Source organism: Lutra lutra, chromosome 9 (assembly GCF_902655055.1).
Source record: "Lutra lutra chromosome 9, mLutLut1.2, whole genome shotgun sequence".
NCBI classification, from domain to species: Eukaryota; Metazoa; Chordata; class Mammalia; order Carnivora; family Mustelidae; genus Lutra; species Lutra lutra.
The window spans coordinates 113,822,466-113,843,999 of NC_062286.1; the positions used below are offsets into that span (position 1 = coordinate 113,822,466).

Genomic DNA, 21,534 nt, shown 5'->3' on the forward strand with positions numbered 1-21,534 from the left:
AGAAGATCAGCAAGAAATCCAGCCAAGACCAAGTTCACTTACTAAGGAGAACAGTGGAATTACAAAGGAGGAGGAGAAAGCAAAGCATGGAATTCATGGCTTTCTCCCCATGATTCTTTAGTCTTGCAAAGTTAATTAAGTTTTTTTTATTTTATTTTTTTCTTATGCTAAAATTTTTTTAACTTTTACTCTTTCCTTTCTTAATTTTTTTTAAGATTTTATTTATTTATTTGACACAGAGAGAAAAAGAGACAGAGAGGGACTACAAGCAGGGGGAGTGGGAGAGGGAGAAGCAGGCCTCCCGCTGAGCAGGGAGCCCAATGCGGGGCTCGATCTCAGAACCCTGGGACCATGTCCTGAGCTGAAGACAGACGCCCGACAACTGAGCCACCCAGGCGCCCTTCTCTTAATGTTTTCTAACTAGTTTATCTTAACAATACCTTTCATTTAAAAAAAATCTTTTTGAGCCTTCATTATTATAGTCATATTTTATGCTTCATTGTGTCTAACTTTATTTTTTGTATACACATAGGGTTTTTTCTTCTAAAAAAGTTTGAGATACAACTCCTCCTAATAGATCAAAATATACCCTAAATCTAGTACTGGGCTTTGTTCTAGTCTCCAGCCTGAGCAAATTCTCTCCACTTCCTTTTTTTTTTTTTTTTTTTTTTTTCTCCTAAGCAACTTACCAACTCTTTTTTTAGAAAATTTTTTTTAATTTTTCATCTTTATAGTCATATTTCATCCCTTCATCATGTTTACCCTTATGTTGTGTATGTATGTGTGTGTGTATATATATATATGTTTTTCATTCTTAAAATTTTGGGATATAGTTTCTTCTAGGAGACCAAAATACTCCCAAAATTAAGTGGGTGACTCTGTTCTATTCACCAGTCTAAATATATATTTTCTTTTTTATAGATTTTTTTTTAAATTTTCTTTTCTGAACTTTTTACCCCCTTTCTTCCCCCCATTATTTGGGGACTCTTCTGATTTGGTTAAAGCACATTTTCCTGGGGTCTTTGCCACCCTTTTAGTATTTTATTCTCTCCTTCATAATATTTTTATCTGGATAAAATGACAAGGCAGGAAAAACTCACCACAAAAAAAAAAAGAACAAGGGGCAGTACTGAAGGCTAGGGACCTAATCAAAATGGACATTGGTATTATGTCAGATCTAGAGTTCAGAATGACGATTCTCAAGGTGCTAGCTGGGCTCGAAAAAGGCATGGAAGATATTAGAGAAATGCTGTCTGGAGAAATAAAAGCCCTTTCTAGAGAAATAAAAGAACTAAAATCTAACCAAGTTGAAATAAAAAAAAAATCTGTTAATGAGGTGCAATCAAAAAATGGAGGCTCTTACTGCTAGGATAAATGAGGCAGAAGAGAGAATTAGTGATATAGAAAACCAAATGACAGAGAATAAAGAAGCTGAGCAAAAGAGAGACAAATAACTACTGGACCACGAGGGGAGAATTCAAGAGATAAGTGATACCATAAGATACCAACATTAGAATAATTGGGATTCCAGAAGAAGAAAGAGGGGAGCAGAAGGTATATTAGAGAGAATTATTGTAGAGAATTTCCCTAATATGGCAAAGGGAACAAGCATCAAAATCCAGGAGGCACAGAAAACCCCCCCTCAAAATCAAAAGAATAGGTCCATACCCCGTCATCTAATAGTAAAATTCATAAGTCTTAGTGACAAAGAGACAATGCTGAAAGCAGCTCAGGACAAGAAGTCTGTAATATACAATGATAAAAATATTAGATTGGCAGCAGACTCATCCACAGAGACCTGGCAGGCCAGAAAGAGCTGGCATGATATATTCAGAGCACTAAACGAGAAAAACATGCAGCCAAGAATACTATATCCAGCTAGGCTATCATTGAAAATAGAAGGAGAGATTAAAAGCTTTCAGAACAAACAAAAACTGAAAGAATTTGTAAACACCAAACCAGCTCTACAGGAAAAGGGTTCCTCTAAACAAAGAGCCTAAAAGTAGTAGACCAGAAAGGAATAGAGACAATATACAGTAATAGTCACCTTACAGGCAATACAATGACACTAAATTCATATCTCTCAATAGTTACCCTGAATGTAAATGGGCTAAATGCCCCAATCAAAAGACACAGGGTATCAGAATGGATTTAAAAAAAAAAAAAAAAACATCAATATGCTGTCTACAAGAAACTCATTTTAGACCCAAAGACACCTCCAGATTTAACATGAGGGAGTGGAAAACAATTTATCATGCTAATGGACATCAAAAGAAACCTGGGGTGGCAATCCTTATATCAGATCAATTAGATTTTAAGCCAAAGACTATAATAAGAGATGAGGAAGGACACTATATCATACTCAAAGGGTCTGTCCAACAAGATGATCTAACAATTTTAAATATCTATGACCCTAACATGGGAGCAGCCAACTATATAAACCAATTAATAACAAAATCAAAGAAACACATCGACAATACAATAATAGTTGGGGACTTTAACACTCCCCTCACTGAAATGGACAGATCATCCAAGCAAAAGATCAACAAGGAAATAAAGGCCTTAAATGACACACTGGACCAGATGGACATAACAGATAATTCAGAACATTCCATCCCAAAGCAACAGAATACACATTCTTCTCTAGTGCACATGGAACATTCTCCAGAATAGATCACATCCTGGGTCATAAATCAGGTCTCAACCAGTATCAAAAGATTGGGTCATTCCCTGCATATTTTCAGACCACAGTGCTCTGAAGCTAGAACTCAATCACAAGAGGAAATTTGGAAAGAACCCAAATACATGGAGACTAAAGAGCATCCTTCTAAAGAATGAATGGGTCGGGACGCCTGGGTGGCTCAGTTGGTTAAGCAGCTGCCTTCGGCTCAGGTCATGATCCCAGCGTCCTGGGATCGAGTCCCACATCAGGCTCCTTGCTCGTCAGGGAACCTGCTTCTCCCTCTGCCTCTGCCTGCCATTCTGTCTGCCTGTGCTCGCTCTCTCTCCTCTCTCTCTCTGACAAATAAATAAAATCTTAAAAAAAAAAAAAAAAAAAAAAAGAATGAATGGGTCAACCAGGAAATTAAAGAAGAATTGAAAAAAATAATGGAAACAAATGCTAATGAAAACACAACGGTTCAAAATCTGTGGGACACAGCAAAGGCAACCCTGAGAGGAAAATATATAGTAATACAAGCCTTTCTCAAGAAACAAGAAAGGTGTCAAATACACAACCTAACCTTACACCTAAAGGAGCTGGAGAAAGAATAACAAAGAAAGCCTAAACCCAGCAGGAGAAGATAAATCATTAAGATCAGAGCAGAAATCAATGAAATAGAAACCAAAAAAAACAATAGAACAAATCAACAAAACTAGGAGCTGGTTCTTTGAAAGAATTAATAAGATTGATAAACCCCTGGCCAGACTTACCAAAAAGAAAAGAGAAAGGACCCAAATTAATAAAATCATGAATGAAAGAGGAGAGATCACAATCAACACCAAAGAAATATAATTATAAGAACATATTATGAACAACTATACACCAGCAAATTTGACAATCTGTAAGAAATGGATGCATTCCTAGAGACATATAAACTACCACAACTAAACCAGGAAAAAATAGAAAACCTGAACAGACCTATAACCAGTAAGGAGATTGAAGCAGTCATCAAAAATCTCCAAACAAGAGCCCAGGGCCAGACGGCTTCCCAGGGGAATTCCACCAAACATTTAAAGAAGAATTAATTCCTATTCTCTTGAAACTGTTCCCAAAAATAGAAATGGAAGGGAAACTTCCAAACTCATTTTATGAAGCCAGCATTACCTTAATCCCAAAACCAGACAGATATCCCATCAAAAAAGAGAATTACACACCAGTATCCTTGTTTGAACACAAATGCAAAAATTCTCACCAAAATACTAGTCAATAGGATCCAACAATACATTAAAAGGATTATTTACTATGACCAAGTGGGATTAATTCCAGGACTGCAAGGTTGGTTCAACATCCACAAATCAATCAATGTGACACAACACATTAATGAAAGAACAAGAACCATATGATACTCTCAATAGATGCTGAAAAAGCATTTGACAAAGTACAGCATCCTTTCCTGATCAAAACTCTTCACAGTGTAGGGATAGAGGGTACATACCTCAATATCATCAAAGCCATCTATGAAAAACGCACCACGAATATCATTCTCAATGGAGAAAAACAGAGCTTTTCCGCTAAAGTCAGGAACACGGCAGGGATGTCCATTATCACCACTGCTATTGAACATAGTACTAGAAGTCCCAGCCTCAGCAATCAGACAACAAAAAGAAATTAAAGGCATCCAAATTGGGAAAGAAGAAGTGATACATTAAATATTATTAGAACAAGTGGACTGTTACCAATATAAATAGAATTGAGCCTTCTTCATTAAAATGTTTATTGTGCTAAGATGTGTTTTAATGAGATTTCACTGAATTTAACATTTGGATAACATTTTATGGTTCTTTGGCTACTTTCTCATAATATGGTAACAGATACGTCATTTGCGTGTTTTTCAGGACAAAGATTTGGGATTTTAAACCATAAATTATTTGAATTAATATCAAAAATCTGTTTAAGAGCTTTATCAAATTGTTCTATTAAAAACCTTAACATCAAAAAATAAAAAAACTAAAAAAAAAAAAACAAAAAAAAACACCTTAACATCACATTGCTTATTTCTGTCTTTTAGGCTAAGACATCAAGCACACAAAGAATTTTATGCCTACAAACAGGTAAGAAATTTACTTCAGATTGGCCTTGATTTTTTTTTTTTTTGTACCAAAAAATAAGAATTTCGATTTCCACTCATAGTTTAGCTGGGACTGGATTTACTTTTGTTCATTTTAGCATTTCACTTCCAGATTGCAGTACAAAAATAGATCAATTTCACTTTAAGTAATTTCTTTCATAGTATTTGAAGTTCAGATGATATAATAATATAACAGGAACTTTAGCCAACACTGCTAAAAGGAAATGCTATGGTTTATAATCCTTGAAATCACTGTTAATCTAGTGGAGTTAAGAGATTCCATTAAATGAATTTTTTACCTCTTCCATTAGCAGACGTATCAGTTCCTCAGAGGTGAACAGTTGCATTATAGTGATCTCATCTCCTCCTCCTTCTCATGTCACACAACCAGAAGTCTAAATATTTGGGTCATTGCTGTTAATCCCTACCCTTTGTACTTTCATTCCTTTATTGATTTGTTCTTTGAGGGAATAAACTTAGCTTTTCTTGATGGCCAAGTAAAATTTGTTTTTTCTTCCATGTGTCATCTGTTAACATTCTACCATTGACACCAAACAGTAGGCCTAGGTGTTCCTTAATTTTCTTTTGGTCCAAAGTGTGAAATTATTTTTATTGTCCTTCGTTTTTTTTTTGCTTTCTGGTTTTAGGTTTTTTGTTTTGTTTTGTTTTTGTTTTTTGTTTGTTTTTGTGGAGTGGTAGGGTAAGCTTTAGTTTGCTTGGGTCTTTAACCTTGCTAACACTGATGCTGCAGGACCATGTCACCATTTTAGAATTATGTATCTCTTTGTCCATCTTTTGTTTATGACTCTAGAAAATCTGAGCTCCTTGTCGAGTTCCTTAGAATGTCCACACTGATGTTCATAGGTAACCCAGTGTACTTCCCCATAGGTCTTATGTGAGATTCAGAGTTGAATGTTCTACTTTTCTAAATTAATGAATCCTTTCATCTCGATATTATTATAAAATGTTTTCAGTATTATCATAAACTTGACAAAATATAGGATATTTTTATGTAAGCTAATTAGAAAGTAAAATTGGCCTTAATGTCATTTAACAAGTAAAATTGACTGATAGAATTAATAGAGTAACAAGAGAGACAGTAAAGTGGTCTTTAAAATATACTGAATTAGAAATTTAGTATATCCCCACATAGCTGGATGGTAGCTTTAGGTTGTGATTTCTGAAAATGTGATTTTCCCTGAAAACAATTTTTGGTTCAAGAATGTAAGATACTCAAAACTGGGAGATTTTCCCCCAATTTCACTTGCCTATTTTTTCACTTTAAGATAGCATATAATCCTAATAATCTATTTATTCTCCAAAATTTTCTATTTTATTTTTTTATCTTTTAAGGATATTATTTTTTTAAGTAGTCACTACACCCATTCTGGGGCTTGAATTCACAACCCCAAGATCAAGAGTCACATGCTCTACCAACAGCCAGTCAGGAACCCCTGGAAATTTTCTTTTTAAATAGTGATCTGCTGCCCTCTTGCCACTTGTCATTTTTTTTAAACTGGAATCCTGTCACCACAAAATCAGGTTAGGGATAGCACCTGGGTGAATTTTAAGTTCATTTACATGACTTTGGGCCGAGCTGAAATTTTCTGAGGATAATGATGTATAAAAATAAGCAAAACTTGGAAATTAAGCTTGACTTTATTTTTTTTTTTTAAGATTTTATTTATTTATTTGACAGACAGAGATCACAAGTAGGCAGAGAGGCAGGCAGAGAGAGAGGAAGGGAAGCAGGCTCCCTGCTGAGCAGAGAGCCCAATGTGGGGCTTGATCCCAGGACCCTGGGATCATGACCTGAGCTGAAGGCAGAGGCTTTAACCCACTGAGCCACCCACACACCCCACTGACTTTATTTTTTAATCTTTTATAAATTAAAAATCAGTTCTATCAGTTAATACTGTGTTTTAGTGAATCATGAGAGTCAACTTCATTTATTTTCCTCCTAAGTTAGCACTTGGTCCAGATGTGCATGTATTTATGTCTTTTCCTGAAATTTAATCTATATACTCAAGGGGATTTTAAAATTGCTTTTCAGGAGAACATTGCATTGCTACTCAAGTTAAAAATTTTGCTAAAAAAAATATGGCTAAAATGTTCTGTCTCAGTAAAAGAGGTTTTCTCCAATATTGCACAGAAGGAGAAATGAGCTACATATACAAAAGAAAAATATGTTTGAGTAAAGTGAGAAATTTTTTAAATTATAGATTTAAATGGGCATAACATTTTTTTTTGTCTTACAGGTTATATTAAAAGAGAAAGTAAAAGAACTGAATTTACATGAGGTAAGTTGCCTATAAGTATTTTAATCTTTTCTCAAGCTGTTATCTAATAGAAATAATATGCTGTGGTATGCTTAACCATCTTTATTTTGAGAAGTTAACAAAAGTTAAGCTTATCTTGATCTGCTTAATAGAATATTTGAGGGTGAGGTCACATAAAAATCAGTTATGAGATGACTTTAAGAGAGAAGATTAATTAATTGTGAGAAGATTTTTAATAGAGATGGTGGTGTCATAAGATTTCATAGCAGTAGGAATGCTCTGTGCTATCCCTGATATGAGGAGGTAAGTATAAATTAGTTTTTCTACTCAAGATGAATTTGCACTAATTTCATTCTTGAAAATGTTCCTAGTAATCCCTTCATATAAATGGCACAAAAGAGGCAGTGATTACTTCATGGGGGTGGGAGTTTGGGGAGGTGAGGCAAGAGGATACAATAGAGAAGAACGTAAGGGGAGATATGATTCCTTGGGATTATCTAGTGATGTAGTTGCATGGTTGGTTCCCAGGTGTTCATTATGCTACCACGCTTTGTAACGTGAATACAAAAGTGTGTGTGTATCCTGCTGTACACCTTCAGGCACATTGCCTGTAATAATTCTTTTTCATTTTACTCCTTAGTTCATCTCTGACTACAGTATTTCAGAATTTTTAATTTTAGGGCCCTTTTCTCTTCCTTCCTTTCCAAGTTTTTGAATTGGTTTGTGAAACAAGGACTTGGAAAGCTGTACATTATAATATCTGTCTTTATGTAATCTAATTGTGGGACAACTTCATTGCTAGTCTCTTCAAAGAGAGTTGATTTGTAAAATTATTTGAATAATAATAAAATAATGATTTAGGGGTGCCTGGGTGGCTCAGTCGGTTAAGTATCTGCCTTTGGCTCGGGTCATGATCTCAGGGTCCTGAGATCGAGCCTGCTTCTCCCTCTCCCTCTGCCTGCTACTCCCCCTTCTTGTGCGCTCTCTCCCTTTATCAAATAAGTAAATAAAATCTTGGGGAAAAAAAAGAATGATTTATATTATTGTCAAACACTTTGAAAATGTCTACTGCTCCTTTGCTCTTTTTGCATTTTTTTTTATCAGAGTTGCTGTATTACAGCATTTTAGACCTAACCTTGGATTAAACCCAAAGCATCAATTACTGTTTGATTTTTTTAATTAATTAGTTTGTTTGTTTGTTTATTTTTGCTGTTTGATTTTTAAATTTTCCCAAACTTAACATGAAGTAATGGAGGATGATCTCGTTTCTATTTGAGGTCTCTTTGAGGACCATAAATGTAAAGATTATATTCTGACACATTTTACCAGTATTAAACAACCAGGTTCCTCAGGAGCAGAAATCTTCCTCATTGGTGTGAGCCACTGGATTAGAACGAGTCTTTATCTTGAATGAGGACATTGCATCGCATCACTATGCATTGGAGTTAGTATCCCATTGGCACCCACCCATTCCCGTTCCGCCGAGTCTGACCAGCTACTGATCCCTTCTCCCCATTATCTGGGGAGAAGTATGCCGAGGGTGCTGTGTGTTGAAACTGGTAGCTAGGATAACCTAACCTTGCTTTACAGCTTGTTTCTAGAAGCAGTCAGGCACTTTTTGCAATTCATTTGGTCCTTTCAAGTTGCATTTCTTGGTGATGAAACTATTTTGTCAGACTTTTGAGTTGTGTATGTGTGCATTCCTGTATCCTAACTATAGTGGTAAGAGTTTGGTCCTGTGTTAGCATGTGGAATTTTAATATGGATACTGTTACTAGTGAATAATTACAGTAGTGAAATATCAAAGACAAGCTAAATGTCCATCAGTGGTGAGTAAATAAATAAAACATGATATACTGGAAGATTACCCAGAAGAGAGGGAGGGAAGCAAGGAAACCTGTTAGAGTACAATGAGGGTACTATAAAGGAGGCAAAATTAAGGACTGAGCTCTACCTGTAAATGTGTCAACTGGGACAGATCTCTAGTGGGATCCAAAACAAAGCAAGTCACAAAGTGATATAAATGTTTATTTGACATATAAACTGAACTAAATACCATATTGTTCATGGATATATATGCATACTACAAGGTGTTTTATTGGGTTTGAGGATGACACATAGTTACATGGAGGAAGAGAAGAGAAAAAAGATTAGGGGAAGTTGGTCAAAAAAGATGTTAGTTTTATATGTAATGGTTCTTAAGGAAGGAAAATAGGTTAATATGTTACTTTTAAAATAATTTTAGAGTTGGGGCACCTGGGTGGCTCAGTTGGTTAGGTGTCCAACTCTTGGTTTTGGCTCAGGTCATGCATGGTATTAGGGTTGTGCGATCAAGCCCCAAGTCAGGCTCTGCATTGGGTGTGGAGCATCTTTGGGATTCTCTCTCTCCCTCTTCTCTCCCTCTCTGAAATAATAATAATTTTAGAGTTACTGGATACATAAAACATGTCAATGCTGTACTGAACTAGAGAAAAGCAAATAAGCATAAAATAACTAATTTCTGCTCTTAAGCAGTTAACAGTCTGGTAGAGGGGACTATAAATGAGAAAGTCATACTGAAGTATGCAGTGGGTGCTGTGTGTTATCTGGGATATATGCTGAGAAGTTTTTGGAGGTACTGGTGTTGAGCAGACAGCTTCTCCTTGGCTTTTGCTCCCCTAAGGGAGACTTCCTGGGACCTTGTAGACTGAGATGCCCAGGTACCACCCCCCACCCAGCTTCTTAGACAGTTGGCTCTATAGCTGTCACTATATCATTTTTGCTTAATTTTTCCTACCAGTATAGGAGTCAAACAACATTTATACTAAGTGAAGCTAAGGAGATACATGTACATAATCAAAACACGAGAATATATTGTCCTTCTGTGAAGAAAATGTCCTCTCAGTACCCATAGTCTTTCCTACTTTTGTTTATTTCTCCATCTTTTCATAGAGACACAGATATACAGAAGGAGATCTGAGAGAAACAACAGAACTGTCATGCAAGTGGGTTAATATATGGCATCTAATAAAGTCTTGGTATCAAAAACAGAAGGGTGCTGTGACACACTGGGACATGTAGATCCTGTTAAAGGAGTTGCCAGCACTCAGCTCTAGCTGATTGTTGCCATGTGAAAATATAGACTAGTTGTTGCTAGATCTGGGGTTCTTCAAGAGAAGCCTGAGAGGCTTGGCATTAGTTTATGATCTGCCCCTGTTTGCACTTAGTCTTTGATTTGTTCACCACAGTGTCCCCAGCTCTAGTTTGGTGAGTGGTAGCTTTCTCCATTAAATTTCCTTTGTCAAAAATCAAATGGTCATATTTTGTGACTATTTCTGGATTCTCCATTCTGTTCCTTTGATTTATACACTCATCCCTTCTCCAACACCACAGTTTTAATCTAGCTTTACTAACAAAGCTTACTATAGCTTCATAAATCTTAAAATCAGGCAGTATGATCCTCCAACTTTATTCTTTTCCACAACTGTTTTAGCTAGTCTAATTCCTCACTCTTCCACATAAATTGTAGCATCAGCTAGTCTTTATCTACAAAAAAGAAGAAATCCTGCTGGGATTTTTTATTAGTACTGCATTAAGTCTATAAATCGGGGGAAAATTGGCATCTTGGTCTAGAAGACCATGAGTCTTCTAATCTATAAACATATTATGTCTTTCCACCTATTTATTTATTTATATAAGGCTCTGTTGTTAGCCGAATACACATTTAGGATTTTTAGGATTGTGTCTTCTTGGTGAATTGATACTTTTATTGAAATTGTAATACCCTCTTCATCTCTGGTAGTTTTCTTTGCTTTGAAATCTATGCCTAGTATTAATATAGCACCTCTAGCTGGGGTGTCTGGGCAGCTCAGTCAGTTAAGTATCTGACTCTTAGTTTTAGCTCAGGTCATGATCTTATGGGTAGTGAGATCAAGCCCTGCATCAGGCTCCCCACTCAGTGGGGAGTCTGCTTGAAGATTCTCTCCATTTGTGCTCACGAGCTTGCTCTTTCTCTCTCTCTCTAAAATAAATAAAAAGAATTAACTCCTTTTTAAAAAAAAATATGTAGCACCTCTAGCTTTCTTTTGATTGTTTTTTTTATTTTCAGTCTACCTATATAATTATATTTGAAGTGAGTTTTCTTATAGATAGCATAAGTTTGGGTTATGGGCTTTTTTTTTTCTTTAACCCACTCTGCCAATCTTTGTTTTAATTGGTATGTTTAGACCATTTACATTAGAGGCAATTATTGATGTTTGGAATTAGGTCTAATACTGTATTATTTGTCTTCTGCTTTTCCCTCTCTTTGTATTTCCTTTTCCTTATTCCTGCCTTCTTAGGGTTATTTGAACATTTTTACTTAAAACTGTCAAATGTATTTTAAAGAATTCAGGAGAGGAAGAATAGTGATAAATATTTATCATTTATGTTGTTCTTCATTCCTAATATTCCAATTTCCTTCTTAATTCCATTTTCCTTCTATCTGATGATCTTTCTTTAGCATTTCTTTTAGAGCAGATCTGCTGGCTGTGAATTCTACTAGTTGGCCTTCATCTGAGAATGTCTTTATTTCACCTCCATTCCTAAAGGATATTTTTATTTGGTAGAACTCTGGGTTGACACGTATTTTCTTTCAGCACTTTTTTTTTTTTTTTTAAGATTTTATTTACTCATTAGAGAACAAGACAGCACAAGCAGGGAGGGGAGAGAGAGGGGGAAGCAGACTCCCCACTGATCAGGGAGCACAGTGCAGGGCTTAATCCCAGGACCCCAGGATCATGAGCTGAGCCATAGGCAGGCACTTAACTGAGCCAGCCAGGCGCCCTCTTCCAGCACTTTTAAAATGTGCCGATTCCTTCTGGCCTTCATGATTTCCAGTGAGAAATTCATAGTTATTCAAATCCTTGATCCTCTATCAGTAATATGTCCTTTTTCTCCAGCTGCTTTCAAGATTTTTTTTTCTTTGTCTAGTTTTCAGCAATTAATTGTGATATATGTGAGCATGGATTTCTTTGGATTTATCCTGTCTGTGGTTTAGTCAACTTTCATAAATATGTAGGTTTGTCTTTCACCAAGGTTGGTAAATTTTCAGCCATCATCCAGATTTTGTTTCCGCATTGCACTTTTTCTGTCCTGCCACCACATCAGAGAAGGCCTCCTCCACCTGTTGTGGCTGTATGAACCAGAGTACACATAGTCTTGTAGAACCCTGAGTTCACATCCACAGTACAGTGGTAGAGCCATCCATGTAACTTCTGGATTTGAATTAGTCCATCCCCTCTTCCATCACATATTGCTTATATCTACAGAAGGGTAGGAGACCCTGTTCCCCTCTGCATCTCAGCAGCAGCTGGGATCCTAGCTGCACAAGGACTAGGAAGAGCTATCTTTAGGTCAGTTTTCCCAAGTCAGGTAGGGCGTGAGTGAAGAGTGGTGTAACTGATATGCTGTGGCTCTTCTCTTCCCTGCTTTCCACAAGAAGAGACTACAAAAAGGTTGGACCCATTGGAGTTGCCCCCTATGGAAAGAACATCTTTTCCTTCTTCTCCTCCCTCCCCATAGGTTCATCCCCTTCCCTCTGCTCCAGTGAGGAAGTGGCTCTGGAAGTGCAGATTTTGTCACAACCTTTTGTTATGTAGGAGGAGATTGAAACCTTTTCAGTCTTTCTAGAACTACTGATAAGTCTTCTTATAAATCACTTTTAAATTAGTATACAAATTTTGCTTTTAAATTAGTATACAAATATTTGGAGCCCAATTGAGGTTTGTCCCAGGTTTGTTTGGATTGTAAAAACAGTTTAAAAAAAAAAAAAAACCTACAAAAGTCAAAAGCATGTATAAGGAACTGACAATATAGAGGAACCTAAAGATTGAGTGGATAGAATATAGTCCACCAGTTTGACCAAGGAACAGTGATCCCATGGGAGAGAAGGTCATAAGTCAATGAGGCATGTACAGTAATGGACCAAGGACGTGAATACATGAGGGCCATGGAAGGGACTGCCCACTATATTTCAGTTTGGAGCAGGAAAGTTGGATCTTTCCTGAATAGCACAACCATCTTTAGGTTCTTTTGTAGCTTTCAAAGATTCCAACTTTAAATGATACTTCTGAACTAGAAATGCTACCTTTGCAGAAGATGTGATATCCTCATAACCATTTGGGGAACGTATAATGATAATGAGTGCCCACCATAGAATCTATTTAAAAGAAAACCATTTGGCTGAATCACCCGAGCTGTGTGATTTTTTGTGTGTGTGTGACATTGTCTTCCCCACATGACTCTCTATTCCCCAGTTTGCATTTGAGGTCAATTTATAGACGGTATTAGCCACCTGGAAATTATCAAAGCCTATCTTCTTGGGCATTTTAGAGATTGGTGCACTGGGTGAATACTAGTCCAATATACATCTGTAGTTTCCATAAAGCCATTGTTCCCTCAAACATGTCTTATTTATGGGTATAATCTCAGAGTATTGTGAATGGAATCAGTATACAAGATGGCAAGATTACTAAGATGTTTGTTACTTCATATAATTGTCTTAAGAGCAAGGGAACTCACATTTTTAAAAATTTAAATAAGGCATTCCTGGGGCGCCTGGGTGGCTCAGTGGGTTAGGCCGCTGCCTTCGGCTCAGGTCATGATCTCGGGGTCCTGGGATCGAGTCCCGCATCGGGCTCTCTGCTCAGCAGGAAGCCTGCTTCCCTCTCTCTCTCTGCCTGCCTCTCTGTCTACCTGTGATCTCTCTCTGTCAAATAAATAAATAAAATCTTTAAAAAAAAAAAAATAAAAAAAAATAAATAAATAAATAAATAAGGCATTCCTTATTTTGCATTTGTAGAAATTCTGATTTAAGAAAGTTGGGTAGAGGGGCACCTGGGTGGCTCAGTCAGTTAAGTGTCTGCCATCAGCTCAGTGATCCAGGGTCCTGGGATCCAGCCCCTCGTCAGGCTCCCTGCCTAGTAGGGAGTCTGTTTCTCCCCCTTTGTGTGTGTACACTCTCTCTCTTTCACTCTGTCTTTCTCTCTCAAATAAAATTTAAAAGTTCAGTAGAATGGACATGGGCATGTTATCCAGCTTCTGAGCATAGAGAAAGAATGTGACCCTAGCCTTTCCCATGGTGACAACCTCCCCACAAGAACATGCCCCTCACAAAGAATCTCCTCCATCCCTCTCCATAAGAGATGACGAAACACAAGAAGCACCTAGTGCAGAGCCCCATTTCCTACTCCACAAATGTGAAATGCCCAGGTTGCTATAAAAGCACCACCAACTTTAGTCAGGTCAGGCACAAATGGTAGTTTTGTGTGTTAACTGCTCCACTGTCCTCTGACAACCTACAGGAGGAAAAAAGCAAGGTGTATAGAAAAATGCTCCTTCAGACAGAAGCAGCACTAAAAGCACCCTGAATCAAGATGAGTGGGAAACCATCCCGATAAACACATTTTGGATACAAAACAAAACAAGAGCAAATGTGATCCTGTCTGTTTGAGTCTGAAGCCATCACATCTTGATGGTCTTACAGTCCCCACGGACTTGCAGTTTCTGCTGTTCCCCAAGCTGCAAAAAATTACTTCGGCAGTACCTCACCCAGTTTCCTTCTGCTTTCTGCGGATACCATGAGTTAAGAACTTTTCTGACTTTTAACATGTAAAACAGGCAAACTCAAGTATCTACAGATTGACCAGTCAGTAAGTATATATATTCCTATCCCAGCTTCTGGCAGGGCTGACATTATCATAGGATGCATTCTTTGACTTCAGAAAATGAAAAGTGATAAGGAACTCTTCCTATCTCATTCTGGCAGGTCCTAATGTCAAGACCAGATGAAGGCATCACAAAAAAAAAAAAAAAAAAAAGAACTCCAAACCAATATCCCATATGTATATGAGGTGAAAAAATCCTCAACAAAATACTAGCAAACCAAATCTACCAGCATATAAAAAGGATTATATATTGTAACCAAGTGGAATTTATCCCAGGAATACAAGGTTGGTTCAACAAAGGAAAATCAGTCAATATTAACAGATAAAGGGACGGAAAAACCCACATGATCACTTCAATAGATGCAGAAAAAGCATTTGATAAAATTTAACATTCTTTCATGATAAAAACACTCAACAAACTAGGAATAGAAGGGAACTTCCTCAACTTGATAAAGGGCATCTATGAAAAACACAGAGCTAACATCCTAATGGTGAAAGGCTGACAGCTTTTCGCCCTAAGGTCAGAATAAGACAAGGATGCCTGCTCTTACCACTTTTATTCAACATTGTACTGCAGGGTCTAGCCAGAGCAGTTAGGCAAGAAAAGGTAATAAAAGATATCCAGATTAGAAAGGAAGAAGTAAAACTGTATTTGCAGATGACATGGATTTATAAAAAATGAAAATTCTAAAGAATCCATCAAAAATCATGAGTGCTAATAAATGAGTTCAACAGATGTCCAGGATACAAGATCAATATACAAAAACCAGCTGTATTTCTATGCATTGGCAATGAATAATTCAAAAGTGAAATTAAGAAAATTATTCCATTTACAACAGCATCAAAAAGATTAAGGTAACTGGGAATAAATTTAATAAAGAAGCTCAGACTTCTACACTAAAAACTACAAAATATCCTTGAAGGATATCTGGGACACCTGGGTGGCTCAGTCAGTTAAATGTCTGCCTTCAGCTTGGGTCATGATCCCAGAGTCCTGGGACCAAGTCCCACATCAGGCTTCTTACACAGCAGGAAGCCTGCTTCTCCCTCTGCCCCCTGCACCTCCTGCTTGTGCACGTGTGTGCATGCTCTATCTCTCTCTCTCTCTCTCTGACAAATAAATAAATCCTCAAAAAAAAAAAAAAATCCTTGAAGGATATTAAGGAAAACCTATATAAGTGGAAAGACCTACTATGTTTATGGTTTTGAAGACCTACTATTGATAGGATGGCAATATTCCCCATAATATTTACAGAATCAATGCTATTCCTATCAAAATCACAGCTGTCTTTTTTGGGGGGTGAGGGGAAGAAATTGACAAGCAGACTTGAAAATTCACGTGGAAATGCAAGTAACACAGAATATCCAAAACACAATCTTGAAAAAGAACAGAGTTGGAGGATTCACACCTCCCAGTTTTGGAACTTAAAGCTTCAATATTTAAGACTGTGATACTAGCAGTTGGAAAAGCATGCAGATCAACAGAACAGAATTGAGAGTTCAAAAACAAACTTACACATTTATGGTCAATTGATTTTTTTTTTTTTTTTTTTTTTTTTGACCGAGATCACGTAGGCAGAAAGAGAGATGAGAAGCAGACTGCCTGCTGAGCAGAGAGCCCGATTCGGGGCTCGATCCCAGGACCCTGGGATCATGACTTGAGCTGAAGGCAGAAGCTTTAACCCACTGAGCCACCCAGGTGCCCCTGTCAATTGGTTTTCAATAAGTGTGTCAAGACAACCCAATAGGAAAAGAATAGTTGATTCAATAAATGGTGCTGTGATAACTAGATGACGAAATTATGCAAAAGAATGAAGTTGGAATCCTGCTTCACACCATGTACAAAAATAAACTAAAAAATGGACCAAAGGCCTAAATGTAACAACTGAAATTATAAAACTCTTAGAAATAAGCATAGATACACATTTTTGTGACTTTGGATTCAATAACCCAAATAGTTTCTTAAATATGACACCTAAAGCACAAGCAACCAAAGGAAAACAAAAAACACATAAATTGAACTTCATCAAAATGTAAAAGCCCTCGTACTTCAAATAACGTTATCAAGAAAGTAAAAAGACAACCCACAGGGAGAAAAGATTTGCAGATCTTATATCTGTTAAGAGTCTAGTATCCACAATATATAAAGAACTGTTAAACTCAATAATAAAAAGCCTACAAAATAAAAAGATCTGTAAATATTTTATATCAGTCCTTTCATCCTAGCAAGTCTTTTGCAGAACAGAATCTTTTTAGTTTGATGAAGTCCAGTTTATCGATTTTTTTTCCTTTGGTTGTTTATGCTTTAGTGGTGATATAATGCTTTTGATGCCTATCCATGTCCAATTACTCCAGTACCATTTGTTGAAAAAGTTGTCCTGTCATTGAAATGCTTTTGCTTCTTTGTCAAAATCAGTTGGCTAACGGAGCCTGCTTCCTCCTCTCTCTCTCTCTGTCTGTCTGCCTCGCTGCCAACTTGTGATCTCTATCTGTTAAATAAATAAATAAAATCTTTTAAAAAAAAATCAGTTGGCTATCTAATAAGGGATTCTTATCTAGAATATTTATAAATAAATTGTACACGTCAATAATAAAAAGAAAAATAACGCTACTAAAAAAAAATGGGGCAAAGACATTTCTCCAAAGAAGATATGTAACAGACGAATAAGCACAATATCATTAGTCAAAAAATGCACATCAAAACCACAATGAGATACCACTTCATACCATCTAGGATGGCTATAATTAAAAAGACAATAATAATAACCTGATGATAAGGAGAAATTCGACCCTTCATACACAGCTGGTGGGAATATGAAATTATGTAGCCACTCTGGAAAACAGTTTAGTAATTTCTCAGAAAGTTAAATTCAGGGACGCCTGGGTGGTTCAGTTGGTTAAGCAACTGCCTTCAGCTTTGGTTGTGATCCCAGGGTCCTGGGATTGAGCCCCATGTCAGGCTCCCTGTTTAGCAGGGAGCCTGCTTCTCCCTCTCCACCCTGTTCATGCTCTCTTTTGCTATCTCTCTCTCTCTCTCTCAAATAAATAAAATCTTTAAAAAAAAAAAAAAAGAGTTACCATATGACCTAACAATTGCTTCTAGATAAATACCCAGAGAATTGAAAACTCAATTACGGAACACCTGGGTGGCCCAGTTGGTTAAGCGGCTGCCTTCAGTTTGGCTCATGATCCCAAGGTCCTGGGATCCAGGCCTACATCAGGCTCCTCGCTTAGCAGGGAGCCTGCTTCTCTCTCTGCCTCTGCCTGCCACTCTGCCTACTTGTGCTCTCTCTTTCCAACAAAAAAATAAAATCTTTAAAAATAAAAAATTTAAAAAAAACCTCAATTACTAGTCTGGTTTGTTGTTGTTGTGGGGTTTTTTTTTTTTAAGATTTTTTTTTTAAGATTTTTATTTATTTATTTAACAGAGAGAGAAAGAGAGAGAGATCACAAGTAGGCAGAGAGGCAGACAGAGAGAGAGGAGGAAGCAGGCTCCCCACTGAGCAGAGAGCCCAATGCAGGGCTCGATCCCAGGACTCTGAGATCACGACCTGAGCTGAAGGCAGAGGTTTAACCCACTGAGCCACCCAGGCGCCCCCTTTTTTAAAGATTTATTTTTTTTGTCAGAGTGTGTGTGTGTCTTCAGGCACAAGCAGAGGGAGCAGCAGGCAGAGGGAGAAACAGACTCCCCGTAGGAGGGAGCCCAATGTGGGACTCCATCCCAGGGCACTGGGATCATGACCTGAGCTAAAGGCAGACACTTGACAGACCTGGCCACCGAGGCGTCCTTCAGTTATTTGTTCAGAGCAACATTATTCTCAATAGCCAAAAGGTAGAAATAATCCAAGCTGCTGTCAACATATGAATGGGTAAACAAATATGGTATATCCATAATACTATTTAGCCATAAAACGTGGATGAACTTTGAAGGCATCGTGCTAAGTAAAAGAAGGCAGACAAAAAAGACCACATATTGTAAGATACCATTTCATGATTCCATTTCATTCTGGAAATGACCAGAATAGACAAATCCATCCAGACAGAAAGCTGATTAGTGGTTGCCAGGGACTGGGAAGAAGGGGGAATGGGGAGTGACTGCTTATGGGTGTGTGCTTTGGGGGCAGGGAATGAAATGTCCTGGAATTGGGTAGTGATGATGGTTGCACAATTCTGTAAATATACTAAAAACTGCTGAATTGTATACTTTAAAGTGGTGAATATTAATGTGAATTACATCTCCATTTTTAAAAAGGTATGGGAAGTTACACTGGAGAAGCAATCTTGTTGAAATACTGGGAAGTAAAGCTGATTTGCAAAATATCTATAAAATTATAAAATTAGTTTGGCATTTCATGGAACTTTTGAGAAGTCAGATCTGAGGCTTTTCTCTTTGTGACTACCCTTGGCTTCTGGTCACCTATGGCACTTAACATGTCAGAATTTATCTTTTTTTTTTTTTTTTTTTCTGGGTGACTATGGTTTTAGAATTTGTTTAAGAATATAATAGCACATTATAACCATTAGTCATAACTCTGTTTTGAAAACGCTACAAATCTAATCTTGGATCCTAGAAAAATAAGCAAATTAAAATGAGTGGCTTACCAACTTCTTGCCCTTTGGTAGGATCAGCACTGAATCTCCAGAAGCAGAGCCAGCAGTCCTAACCCTCTTTACCTCCTGTGCTGGGAGGGAAGCTTCGTGTTTAAGGCCAGAAGGGCCTGTTCATACAGTCTGTGAGGTGGGAACATCATCCCCCTTTACGGATGGGAAGCTAAAGCCCAAAAAGATGGCCCCCATGGCTGGAACTACTAGCTTCTCACTTTTCCTCATAGCTTATTCTCAGCCTTCCTCCAGAAGTCAAAAATGGGCTTAAAAATAGTGCACCCATCATGAAATTTAAATGTAAATAAAAACCACTAGTATTGATAGACTGCCTACCTTACTGCCTCCTCAGCCCTGCCCCTTGTCTGAACTGATGACAGTGGAGCAGGTAGTGTCCCCAGTTTACAGATGAAGAAACAGAGCTTAAGAGGCATCATGATGGCTGAGGTCCCACATCTAGTGGGTGTTTGAGCCAAGGCTATCTGTCCTGGCTTCTCCCCTGCTGTCTTCACAGTAATGCTGAACCTAAGACAGTTATCCATTTTCCTCCTCCTCTTGTGAGGATCCTATCTACTGTATACACAAACCCCCCCAAGAGCTCCCCCAAAGAAGGGTGTTGGAAACCAGCATTCACAGCACTGACCACAGGGCACGAAGAGCCATGTGTCCTGTCACATAACTTAAGAAGACTGGGTTACATATTACAGGTGAATGAAGATACAGGCAACAGGGAGGTCATGTCAATGGGATGGACAAGAAATAGTGATGGTTGAACCAGGATCCCTGGAGATGGACAGGGAAGCAGGCAGGGGAGGAGTTCAACCTTTGGGCAGGAGACAAGTAGTACAGCAGGACATCTGTGCAGTGGACCTGGGTCCCCAGCCAGGCCTGGTTACTCAACAAGGTGGTTACTCTGAGCCTGTTTTCTCATCTGTAAAGTGGGTATATACAATGATACTTGATATCCCTGGGAGCTAGAATGTGCCCAAGTAGTAGTGGTTAGAACCCAGCATCTGGCTGTGAGGGAGGAGGTCTCTTTCCAGGCAGTAGAGCCTGGCCACCTGTCAGAGGGTGATCCTCTCTATAGCTCCATCTGTATATTTTCATAAGTTTAACTTTAGTGACTCTTGAATAACTCTCTATAAGACACTGATAGGACTGTGCCAAAGTGAAGGGCCCCAGGAACTATAAAAAGTATGTTACCGCAGGCTGTGCCATGGTTTATAATTTCTACATTATAAAAAACCAAAGGAGACACCCCCCGCCAGGGCATGAGCCGTCCCCCTTAGGGGCTGTGCTGCTGAGCTGGCATTCCCTGGGAGTCAGCCCCTCATCTACCACAGGAAAATTGCATGATATTCAGTCTGTCTACTAAGAATAAACCTAAGTGAGACTCTGCCAGTGCACTGAAGTAAAGGAAGCTGCCTTTGCTGTCTCTTCCTGTCTGCCTTCTATCTTGAAGACAGGTGACAGGAAAAGCAGAAGACTCTTCTTCAGAAGACCTGGCGCATTCCAGCCTGTTTCTTTCACTTAAGGAGTCATGGGACCTTGTAAGTCCCTTCAAATGGCTGGCCTCCGGGGTCTCTACTTTACTTCGGGGCTGCGAGTATACTTAGCAGACATGTTGCCTCACCTGTGAATTTGTCTTTCAGCTCTGTGCAGTGTGTCTAGAAGACTTCAAGCCTCGAGATGAGTTGGGCATTTGTCCATGTAAGCATGCCTTCCACAGAAAGTGAGTATTGGTGTGGAATTATTTAAAGGGACCTGTGTTTGAGGTGTATTGAGCAATTTGTGGGCTTGGGACAGTGCCAGACAAGCTTGACAGCTTTATGACTGGTCTGCAATGCAGAAAGCAGAATGTGCCCCACAGGGTGAGTGTGTGTGTGTGTGTGTGTGTGCGCACGCACATGTGACACTAGGAGGGATTATGGTGATGGAACAGGACTACCAGGCAGGACTTTAAGCAGAGGGCCAGATAAGCCACCTCCTTAGAACCAGGGCTATAAGCAGCTACTTAACTGGAACTTTCCAAGAGAGCTTCTGTTCTTAAAAACTTACTTTAATCAAAACCATGGTTATTTTAAATCAAAATAATAAAGTATGAATGTAAATGGTAGAGGAGGCCATCTGCCATGAAGATGTATTAATATTCCCTCTTCTCTGACAATTTTATGTTAT

The 21,534-nt window shown here is 38.1% G+C and overlaps 1 protein-coding gene and 1 pseudogene across 2 annotated transcripts in view; both read left to right on the forward strand.

Moving 5' to 3' along the window:
* RNF24 (ring finger protein 24) overlaps nucleotides 1-21,534 on the forward strand; it is a 109,446-nt gene that overhangs the window by 82,709 nt on the left and 5,203 nt on the right. For both annotated transcript variants that reach the window (XM_047743677.1, XM_047743676.1), the window contains exons 3-5: nucleotides 4,731-4,773; nucleotides 7,049-7,090; nucleotides 21,009-21,088. In XM_047743677.1, coding sequence (XP_047599633.1) covers nucleotides 4,731-4,773; nucleotides 7,049-7,090; nucleotides 21,009-21,088 — 165 coding nt within the window. The remainder of the gene's footprint in view (nucleotides 1-4,730; nucleotides 4,774-7,048; nucleotides 7,091-21,008; nucleotides 21,089-21,534) is intronic.
* On the forward strand, nucleotides 14,020-14,499 carry LOC125108209 (40S ribosomal protein S27-like; annotated as a pseudogene).